This window comes from Coregonus clupeaformis, chromosome 9, assembly GCF_020615455.1.
Source record: "Coregonus clupeaformis isolate EN_2021a chromosome 9, ASM2061545v1, whole genome shotgun sequence".
Lineage (NCBI taxonomy): Eukaryota > Metazoa > Chordata > Actinopteri > Salmoniformes > Salmonidae > Coregonus > Coregonus clupeaformis.
The window spans coordinates 23,198,702-23,210,570 of record NC_059200.1 but is presented as its reverse complement, the minus strand read 5'-3'; the positions used below and the strand labels follow the sequence as shown (position 1 = coordinate 23,210,570).

Genomic DNA, 11,869 nt, shown 5'->3' with positions numbered 1-11,869 from the left:
TGTCAACAACTACAGACCAGTATCCCTTCTTTATTTTCTCTCCAAAACTCTTGAGCGTGCCGTCTCTAGCCAACTCTCCTGCTATCTCTCTCAGAATGACCTTCTTGATCCAAACCAGTCAGGTTTCAAGACTGGTCATTCAACTGAGACTGCTCTTCTCTGTGTCATGGAGGCTCTCCACACTGCTAGAGCTAACTCTCTCTCCTCTGCTCTTATCCTGCTAGACCTATCTGCTGCCTTTGATACTGTGAACCATCAGATCCTCCTCTCCACCCTCTCCGAGTTGGGCATCTTCGGCACTGCTCACTCTTGGATTGTATCCTACCTGACAGGTCGCTCCTACCAGGTGGCGTGGCGAGAATCTGTCTCCACACCACGTGCTCTCACCACTGGTGTCCCCCAGGGCTCAGTTCTAGGCCCTCTCCTATTCTCTCTATACACCAACTCACTTGGCTCTGTCATATCCTCACATGGTCTCTCCTATCATTGCTACGCAGACGACAAACAAATTAATTTTCTCCTTTCCCTCTTCTGATAACCAGGTGGCGAATCACATCTCTGCATGTCTGGCAGACATATCAGTGTGGATGTCGGATCACCACCTCAAGCTGAACCTCGGCAAGACGGAGCTGCTCTTCCTCCCGGGGAAGGACTGCCCGCTCCATGATCTCGCCATCACGGTTGACAACTCCATTGAGTCCTCCTCCCAGAGTGCAAAGAACCTTGGCGTGACCCTGCACAACACCCTGTCGTTCTCCGCTAACATCAAAGCGGTGACCCGATCCTGCAGGTTCATGCTCTACAACAGTACGACCCTACCTTACACAGAAACGACCCTACCTTACACAGAAAGCGGCACAGGTCCTAATCCAGGCACTTGTCATCTCCCGTCTGGATTACTGCAACTCGCTGTTGGCTGGGCTCCCTGCCTGTGCCATTATATCCCTACAACTTATCCAGAACGCTGCATCCCATCTGGTGTTCAACCTTCCCAAGTTCTCTCATGTCACCCCACTCCTCCGCACACTCCACTGGCTTCCAATTGAAGCTCGCATCTACTACAAAACCATGGTGCTTGCCTATGGAGCTGTGAGGGGAACGGCACATCCTTACCTTCAGGCTCTGATCAGACCCTACACCCAAACGAGGGCACTACGTTCATCCACCTCTGGCCTGCTAGCCCCCCTACCTCTACAGAAGCACAGTTCCCGCTCATCCCAGTCAAAGCTATTCGCTGCTCTGGCACCCCAATGGTGGAACAAGCTCCCCCACGACGCCAGGACAGCGGAGTCACTGACCACCTTCCGGAGACACTTGAAACCCTAACTCTTTAAGGAATACCTGAAATAGTCTAACAGTAATCCTTCTACACCCCCCCTCCCCCAGTGGTGGTTGTCCCACTGGCTATCCTAAGTTGAATGCTCCAATTTGTAAGTCGCTCTGGATAAGAGTGTCTGCTTAAATGTTAAATGTTAGAGCGACAAAGAGTGAGAGTGAGCTAGAGCATGCCTATAAATGTGTGAATATCATAAGGGTATTTGTTAGATTAACTGATTAACAGTATACATTGCATCTTCCTGAGACACCTGTCCCTTGCACTATAATTATAGTATAATTGCAGTGAATGTGCATACTTTTTTGCCTTATGTTTTTCATCAAAATAATGACTTTCAAACCAAAACACAAAAATAAAGACAATGAAAATACATTTTAATGACTTTTAATAGCTTAAATTGAAATATATATATTATATTAATATATATGATATTGCACTGTAGCATATATGATACAAGGCATGATTTTACATTCTACAATAAACTACAAGTAAATCAATTTCAACAAATGCTATAGAATAGTCATCAAAAGGCATGCATAGGCCTACTCTCTGATACTCATCTGTATCCTTCCAATCTTTCAAACTCCATTCAACAATCTGCTGAGCTATATTCAACTTGCACATACATTTCATCTACCTTCATCTCCTACTTAATCTGTAAGTAATTTGTGGTCTGGATATAAGAAACTGTTGTGTAAGGTGGGGAGGGGGTAAACAGATGATGATGATGACGATTCCTTGTAGGAACATCTGCAAAACAAACATGAGTCCTTCATCTCCTGAATATGTTCTAAAGAGCTTTATGTTGAAGTCTTGAGACCCCACGAGAGTTCGTCTTACTTCCCCTGGGGGCCGTTCTTGGGGCCGTTCTTAGGGCCGTTCTGTGGGGGATACTGAGCAATGAAGAATTTCCAAGCCTCTCCCCAGCCTGAAAGAGATACAGAAGCAGTTTCTTCCTTCTTGATCACTTTTTGAATTGAGAACTTCCAAGAGTCTTCCCACAGTTGGGCGAATCCTTGTTCTTCCTCTGTATTTGCTTGGGGCATCTTTAACCAAGAATTTCTCTTTGGACGGGGCTGTTGTTTAGCTATCTTATGGCAGTCAATCCATCTCTTCTCAGATGGCTTATCCTTATCCAGCCCTGAATAAATAGACTTCCTCGTTTTGATCTTCTTTGACATAATCACCATACCATCACCACCAGACTCCTTGGACTTTTTCCCTAATTTCCCTGAATCTGCTAACTTGCTTTCTCCCTTCAAGAACACAAATGATTTGCCCCACAATCTAAATGTGGCTGTATCTGTTTTAAGATTGGCAAATAGGTGGTTGTCCATACCTGTCCTTCTTGACCAGACGACCGCATGTTGGAACTGGCTGGCTCTAGTATCTACCCAGGACCCTTGGGGCTGAGCATAGCAGATTCTCCATGACTTGAACCATCTGGAAACAGTTTCAGCGCTGGTCACTTTTGACACCGCTGCTTGTTTTCCATGATGATCCTCAAGTTTAGGTGCTGACTCCACATGGTGGTGATGGGGCTCCGCGTGGGAATGGTTATCCACGTGTGAAAGACTGAATTCCAGACCTTTATGGAGGTTTATGGGGAACGTGAACAACCCTCCATCCCAGGCTTCGTGATGCTGATTGAGCTGGATGCTCAAGCATTTCCAGGAGTACTGCCACTCTGGGATCGAAGCCTTTGTGCTTTTAACATGGTAACGTGAGGACGTAAGGATAGAAGATGTTTTCTGGTGTTGATGTTGGAGATGTGCTGCCTTCCATGATTCACACCACTGAGTTGGGGGATACCGCTGATGGAAAACCTCTAAGTTAAATGATGTGCTGAGCTTCACCTTAGAAATGGGTAACTTCTCTCTTCTGGGATAGATCTCCATAGGGTGTTCCTTTAGCTGTTCCTCTGCCCAGTTTGCAGTCATGAAGTGTGGGCATTTCCAGCTGTCCTTCCATTCCTTTTCCCTCTCTGTGTGGTGTGAGAGACCATACATCTTTGGAGTATGGCACCTCTGTGGCAGATGGAACACCTCATGTTTGGGGCAGTGCGCAGAGTGGTTCTCATGCCCTGCCTCCTTCAACCAGTATTCTCTTCCTTTATGTGGCTGATATCTTGAGAACCAGGACTCTTTCCATTGAGCCACTGAGGGCTGGCCATGGCGGGAGTGGGTTCTTGCACATTTCCAAGACTCACTCCAATCTGGCAAAGATCTATTCGTCATGTGCTTCTTGAGGACCATCGATACATCTGGCATATCGTGCTTTAACCATTCTCCATGACACTGAGGCTTTGGAAGTTTCCAGGCCTCATGCCACTCTTTGGACATATCATGGTGGAGCAATAGTGGACCAACAAACTTGTTATACTTGGCCATCTTTGACTTTACCTTGTGACTGTGCATGGCCTTGTGCATCTCATCATATGTCAGTGTGCCTTTCTCAACCTCCAACTTGACATCCTTGGGCATCTTCGCCTTGTGCTCCTCCACCTTCTTGTGTTCTTCTACCTTCTTGTCTGCCTCTGCACTGTGCTTGGTCGAATTCTTTGCTACCTTCCAAGACTTGCTCCATTCAGAAGAGTGAGGTTTGCACTCCTCACAAAACAAGGAACTCCAGAGATCTCTGTACTTCTGCTCACGTGAAACACACACTATGATCTTGTGCAGAGGGCACTCTTTTGAATCCTCGTGGAAGACAACATGCTCGTAAGACTTTGGTTTTTTCAGTTCCTTTGGTGGATTCATAGCAGCCCTCCAAGACCCGGCCCACTCTGGGTTTGTTGAAACTGAAGTTGGTTTGTTGGCTGGGGATTTCTGGAGGCCGTGGTTCATGAACTTCCAACTTTCGCCATACTGGGGTCCTGATTTTTCCTCCGCCTTTGGCTTTTGATCAGTAGGCCCATTATCGGCATGAGCCTCGTCGCCTTTTGGAGGTTTTGTTGTCTTCCAACCCTCTGTCCATTCGGATGAGGACAATGCCTCGTTGTGATGTTGGGATGCCACGAGCTTCTTAAACATTCTGGCTTTTGAGTGACATGTGCCACCTTCATAGTATGGAGAAGACCCATTGGCTGTGCCTTCCTTTGCTTCTGATTTATGCTTGATTTGGCACTTCTTCCAGGACATTTCCCATTCAGGCATGGGTAGGTTGTGCTCAAAGTGCTGGGTCTCCACCAATCTGCTATCCTTCTTCCAAAGACTCACCTTGTTGACATTATTGTTGGAGCAATCATGCTCTGTCCAGTGTTTCTTACCCTTGACGTGAGGCTGATGACTCAGAAACTTCCAGGACTGGCCCCAGTCGGCTGGTGGTGTCTCACCCTCTTCTGGCTTACCAAGGGCTTTTGAGAACTTCCATGACTTAGTCCACTTCATTTGAACAGGTTCATTTTGTGTCATATGGAGTAACTTGTCGAGTGCACTACCTTTTACTGTTCCTCTCTTGTCCTTCTGTTGCATGCCTGGGAGTCCTCTGCCCCTCTCATAACTCATACGCTGTTTCAGGAAGTTATTGAAGTCTGTGCCACTGACACTAATGGTTTCTTCTGGCTTGTCTCTCCTCCTCACACTCTTGGGTGGTGCCTTGAGGGTCATACGTTTATACCAGTCTTCATTAATCCTGCAAAAAAGAAAAGAGAAACCCTTTGATTGTGACAAAATCTTTTGAGTCATTTTACCAAGACCGGGATTAGGCTATTTTACCAATATATAACATTTTGTTTACTGTTTACATTAAGTTGCTCCTATACCTGTAAAGTAATGCTGTAATATTACACTAGTAACAACATTGGGTTAATATGTTGTTACATAGCTAGTAATCCAGTAATTCCATTTCAATGTGAATGCTGATGATGAGTGGTGAACCACAGAAGAAGAACTGTTCAGTGCACAACATAGTGCCAGAAAGAGTATTCAACCTAACAGTGCCTGCTCTCACTTTCAACAGGGATGGGGAGGAGAAAAGAGTCAGGGCTACCAATCGATTTGTTTGAATCTCCTCCAAAAGGTAAATAAGGCAAATCAGGAGCCAATTAAAGACTTTGGGGCAATCAGGAAGTCTCCCTGTAGACTGCCGGAGGACAGAGAGGTTGATGAGAATGGTGTTTTCTTAGAAGACAGCTGTGAATGGAAATCAATGCTAATAAAGAACCTGTAAGATTGGAGTAAAGTGTTCGGGCTGGGCCTCTGAAAAACACAGAGGAAGGGAACACCCTCAGGAGGATGGGTTGAACAACTAGACTAACATTAGATTTGTATATAAACTTCTACATAAACGTTACTTAATTTTTCTTTTTGAATCACTTCAGGTTCCCAAAAGTAGGATTCTTTCAGTTTAAAGCGCTACACTCCACTACATATTTATATGGAAACTGAAGCTAATTCGTTTAATTTGTCTCTATACTTCAGCATTTTGGATTTGAGATCAAATGTATTCCTAGCACGCAATGACTACATCAAGCTTGTGGCTCTACAAACTCGTTGGATGCATTTGCAGTTTGTTTTGGTTGTGTTTTGGATTATGTTGTGAATGGTAAATAGTGTATTGTGTAATTTTGGAGTCACTTTTTTTGTAAATAAGAATAGAATATGTTTCTGAACAATTCTACATTCATGTTGATTGCTACCATGATTACGGATAATCATGAATAAATCATGAATAAAGATGAGTGAGAAGGTTATAGAGGCATAAATATCATACCCCCCAGAAAATGCTAGCCTCATCTGTTATTGCTAATGGTGAGAGGTTAGCATGTTTTGGGGGCATGATCTTGACTTTTCCTACTAGCACGGTGCTGATAACTTCTTTATTGAGGAAAAATGTACTTACTATGACTGTGATATGTGGTTGTCTCACCTAGCTATCTTACAATGAATGTAAGTTCCTCTGGATAAGAGTGTCTGCTAAATGACTAAAATGTTTTTTTTTTAATTATCTCAAATCCAAAATGCTGGAGTATAGAGCCATATAAAATGTTTCAGCATCACTGTCCAAATAAATACATAGGGGAGTGTATGACGAGAGGGCTACCTATATGTAATCAACCAGCTTAATTGAAATCAGAATGATTACTCTATAAGAATAAAGCAATAGATTAAATCAGTGATGCTCCATAAATAGTCTGTAGGGAGAGTTAGCAAGCTATATACAGTGAGGGAAAAAAATATTTGATCCCCTGCTGATTTTGTACTTTTGCCCACTGACAAAGACATGATCAGTCTATAATTTTAATGGTAGGTTTATTTGAACAGTGAGAGACAGAATAACAACAAAAAAATCCAGAAAAACGCATGTCAAAAATGTTATAATAATAATATAATATGCCATTTAGCAGACGCTTTTATCCAAAGCGACTTACAGTCATGTGTGCATACATTTTTACGTATGGGTGGTCCCGGGCATCGAACCCACTACCCTGGCGTTACAAGCGCCATGCTCTACCAATTGAGCTACAGAGGACCACCCATAAATTGATTTGCATTTTAACGAGGGAAATAAGTATTTGACCCCTCTGCAAAACATGACTTAGTACTTGGTGGCAAAACCCTTGTTGGCAATCACAGAGGTCAGACATTTCTTGTAGTTGGCCACCAGGTTTGCACACATCTCAGGAGGGATTTTGTTCCACTCCTCTTTGCAGATCTTCTCCAAGTCATTAAGGTTTCGAGGCTGACGTTTGGCAACTCGAACCTTCAGCTCCCTCCACAGATTTTCTATGGGATTAAGGTCTGGAGACTGGCTAGGCCACTCCAGGACCTTAATGTGCTTCTTCTTGAGCCACTCCTTTGTTGCCTTTGCCATGTGTTTTGGGTCATTGTTATGCTGGAATACCCTTCCACGACCCATTTTCAATGCCCTGGCTGAGGGAAGGAGGTTCTCACCCAAGATTTGACGGTACATGGCCCCGTCTATCGTCCCTTTGATGCGGTGAAGTTGTCCTGTCCCCTTAGCAGAAAAACACCCCAAAGCATAATGTTTCCACCTCCATGTTTGACGGTGGTGATGGTGTTCTTGGGGTCATAGGCAGCATTCCTCCTCCTCCAAACACGGTGAGTTGAGTTGATGCCAAAGAGCTCGATTTTGGTCTCATCTGACCACAACACTTTCACCCAGTTCTCCTCTGAATCATTCAGATGTTCATTGGCAAACTTCAGACGGGCCTGTATATGTGCTTTCTTGAGCAGGGGGACCTTGCAGGCGCTGCAGGATTTCAGTCCTTCACGGCGTAGTGTGTTACCAATTGTTTTCTTGGTGACTATGGTCCCAGCTGCCTTGAGATCATTGACAAGATCCTCCCGTGTAGTTCTGGGCTGTTTCCTCACCGTTCTCATGATCATTGCAACGAATAATCGCACCAACTGTTGTCACCTTCTCACCAAGCTGCTTGGCGATGGTCTTGTAGCCCATTCCAGCCTTGTGTAGGTCTACAATCTTGTCCCTGACATCCTTGGAGAGCTATTTGGTCTTGGCCATGGTGGAGAGTTTGGAATCTGATTGATTGATTGATTGCTTCTGTGGACAGGTGTCTTTTATACATGTAACAAACTGAGATTAGGAGCACTCCCTTTAACAGTGTGCTCCTAATCTCAGCTCGTTACCTGTATAAAAGACACCTGGGAGCCAGAAATCTTTCTGATTGAGAGGGGGTCAAATACTTATTTTCCTCATTAAAATGCAAATCAATTTATAACATTTTTGCCATGCGTTTTTCTGGATTTTTGTTTTGTTATTCTGGTCTCTCACTGTTCAAATAAACATACCATTAAAATGATAGACTGATAATTAATTTGTCAGTGGGCAAACGTACAAAATCAGCAGGGGATCAAATAATTTTTTCCCTCACTGTATACACTCTATCTAAATATACAGGACGTAGTAGCATTAATATTACATAAGAGGAGAGGAGCTGCCTTTGGAGAAAGTGGGTCATGACTCAGGCCTATCAGTAGCACTTCTTTACATTATTAGGTTCAGGGGAGATGAAGGTGACAGTTGTCTTTGACAAGAGTGGGTCAAACTGACATCTGACATTTCTTTGAAGAAATGTAAACTGGACTATGAGACGCCATCCATAACGGAATTTGAGATTGTCGTTCACAGCTGAGCATGCATGCCTCTGAGAGATATACAGTGCCTTCGTAAAGTGTTCAGACCCCTTGACCTTTTCTACATTTTGTTACGTTACAGACTTATTCTAAAATGGATTAAATAAATAAAAAATCCTCAGCAATCTACACACAATACCCCATAATGACAAAGTGAAAACAGTTTAGACATTTTAGCAAATGTATTAAAAATTTAAAAGATACCTTATTTACATAAGTATTCAGACCCTTTGCTATGAGACTAAAAATTGAGCTCAGGTGCATCCTGTTTCCAATTGATCATCCTTGAGATGTTTCTACAACTTGATTGGAGTCCACCTGTGGTAAATGCAATTGATTGGACATGATTTGGAAAGGCACACAGTTGACAGTGCATGTCAGAGCAAAAACCAAGCCATGAGGTCAAAGGAGTTTTCCCGTTGAGATTATGAATAAAACAAAATAAAGTGCTAAATAAAATGCAGAATTGTGTGTGCGTTTGTGTATGCACCCGCATCTGTGTTTGTGCACTTGCACGTGTGTGTACACGTGTGAGTGTGTGAGTGAGATGTTCTTACGTTGCCAGAGCACTCTTCTCCAGTCTCTCCTGCTCACTCGTGATTTTAGAGTAGTAGTCTCTGGCTCTGATCTCCCACACATTTTTCATCAGGTTGGCATCACAGCCCCCCATCACGAGTGGGGCTGTCCCCACCATGCCTGGCATCTTCTCCACCACAGACATGATGTCTTTCTCTGAGATACAACACAGAAAACATACATTTCATAAACACATCTTGAATGAACTCAACTTAACTCAAATGCCAATGTTATTAAAAGTCAGCCGTTGCACTCTATTGTTGTGATATTGTTTTTAATGAGTATGCATGTGGAAGTTATTAGAAATTAACTTTTATCAGAAAGTAGTACAAAAACGATGAGATGTGTTTCCATTTTAACATAAACTTGAATTTGCAATGATTAAACCTAGTGTGCAATAAAATATATAATGGAATTTGGTTTCAAGAATCTCTCATCCTCTCATAATAGTGAAAAGTGAAAAGATGCACAGCATACTGTACATTCAATGGAAATACAAAACCACCCCATATTAAATAAACTCCATGATTAAAAAATGCTAATCATTTCAGTAAAACACTTTAGAGAATATTATTTACATATTCACAACACTGCAACTTTCCAGGAAACCAACACAATTCAATTCCAGAACACGCACTGCAATTATTGTTCCTCTATCGTTGGGTCACGGGCCATTAAAACTTTTCAGAACACATTTTATTTTATTTATTTTTATTTATTTTCTGCAGAAAAACAGCTATAGCACAAAAGGAAATTAGAAAAGAATTGCTTACCAGTGGGTAGCCTACTGTACTCAGTCAAACTTGAGACCAACCTGTTCAGAGGCTCGGGCGCAGCTTCTATATGTCGTGTCAGTGTCAACTGTAATTAACCTGGTCCCACGTGACCAGGATGCTTGGAACGACGGCTATTAATAACACCTCTGGGTGATCCGACTCCTCTGGTCCCCTGGTATCGCTGGTGTCCCCCTGGTCAGTCACTGTTACAGCAGTGGAACTAGAAGAATGTCTGTCTATTGTCTTCATTTGATTAGTACGATGATTATCTCAGAATGGAGACCTGTAGCTCTCTGATGCAGCTGACTGGAGACCGATGGGCGGATACGTTGCATTGGTTTTGACAGCAACGGCAGGGAGGGGTCCTCGATACACAAATACATACATAATGTACATGTTGTGGTACCTCTGAGGCTTTCCATCTGCTCAGACATTATGATCCCCCACTTATACACTAACAGTATCTCTGCACATGCATATAAAGGGAACGCAAAGATTTCTAAATGGAAAGCTACCACCAATGACTGTAGGTCTAGGAGTCAGATGTTAAGTCGCTTTCAGGTACCCTTCTTAGAAAATCTCCAAAGACCTTTAGCATCATTAATTAAAATCGACCAAAGAGGTTGCCAAGTGGAGAAGCCTGAGGCCATCAAATGTCGGTTAAGACTCTCCTTGGTAAGGTTTGGACATGTAAAGTAATTAAGAGGTGAAGGATGCACCTCAATATAGACAAACACGTCACCAGGCTGCAGCATTCCTTCAGCAAACTATTACAGTAGCCTAGAGTATGTGTACATCTGCTACAGTGATACGTATCTGATGTAGACATATGGCTGCCCCACACACCAACATATGGTGTTAGAGGACCCCTCTGAGGGGTAAATATAGTTGAGCACAAGTTGTTCTGTGTGTTTCTTATGGCTTCCTCCGCTGTTAAACATGCTATGGTTCATGCATACAGAACATCCTGACCCCCTGAACCCGATTCACCTTACAAAACTAGAGATATTATTTTATAGTTCTTCTTTCAGTGACAAATAGAAAGTAAGGGATTTCTATGTATCATTTATGTGGACAGATAGAGCTCACAACAAACTCAAATATCATCTATACTCTCTGGTCTGTATTTACATTGTATAAAGTCTTGAAATAGGGAGAGGAGGGATATTACATTCTTTATTTTCAATCAATCTTGGCTCATTGAAAAGGCAGGATTTGAATGTGATCTGAATGGGCAATGCTTCAACAAATGGGTCACTTTCTAAAAACGTGCATTCATTTGTGTCGCTTTTTAACCTCTTTCTCTCCTTATTGTCAACTGTTTCATGCTTCTACCATTGCAGATACTTCCATATTCAGAGGACGTCTCACATCTACATATATTCAAACATGTCCTGCATTCCGTTCTGCAGGACATGCTTTTATCGGTTTGTATTAAAGCTGCTGAGCTGTTGACATCTTGATTCCTGCCTGGCTTTTCAGAGTGAGTGGGGAAAGTGCAATGTCATTCAGAGGGATATCCTCCTCTAATTAACAGGGAAACTGACAACCTTTGCTTGGCTAATAATGATTTATCTGTCATCATACTGTCCATTATTTAAAATAAAATATATGTCCTTGTTAATCAGGTCTGTCAATGAATTCCTGCTCGTTATCCAGAAGCAGCCTATTACTATGCAGAGTTTGGGTTTGGCACATTCAAACTCCAACTGTCACTTTACTCAAAATGTTCCAATGAGGGACAGTTGAAAGCAAGGACACAAACATTCTGTGGGAAGGACACAAAACGTTTCAAAATGGCAGACAGGGTCTAACTCGTTCACCGTATAAAAGAAGATACTGAATTCTTTCTAACTCAAGTCAACACACAGAGAATTTCCACCCTGAAGTAAAAATCTCCATGTTGCTATCTAAAGAGCCATCACTCAATGTAATCATCAATCAGAGTGTTAAAGTACAACTTTGCAGTTTGCTGTCACAGAGAGAGTGAGGTGTGGGAAAAAATAACGCCACCGCTATATCCAGATGCACACTGGGAAGAGACGATGCAAAAGTACATCAGT

General features: G+C 42.8%; 1 protein-coding gene across 1 annotated transcript; it reads right to left on the bottom strand.

Annotated features, from left to right (window-relative positions):
• Positions 1 to 1,723: 1,723 nt before the first annotated feature.
• LOC121573498 lies at positions 1,724 to 9,873 on the bottom strand. The gene is made up of 3 exons (XM_041885544.1): positions 9,804 to 9,873; positions 9,012 to 9,186; positions 1,724 to 4,969 (listed from the first exon to the last, which is right to left on the bottom strand). Exons 2-3 carry the CDS (start codon positions 9,173 to 9,175, stop codon positions 2,173 to 2,175), a joined length of 2,961 nt encoding a protein of 986 aa, XP_041741478.1. The 5' UTR covers positions 9,176 to 9,186; positions 9,804 to 9,873; the 3' UTR covers positions 1,724 to 2,172.
• Between the last annotated feature and the right edge of the window lie 1,996 nt (positions 9,874 to 11,869).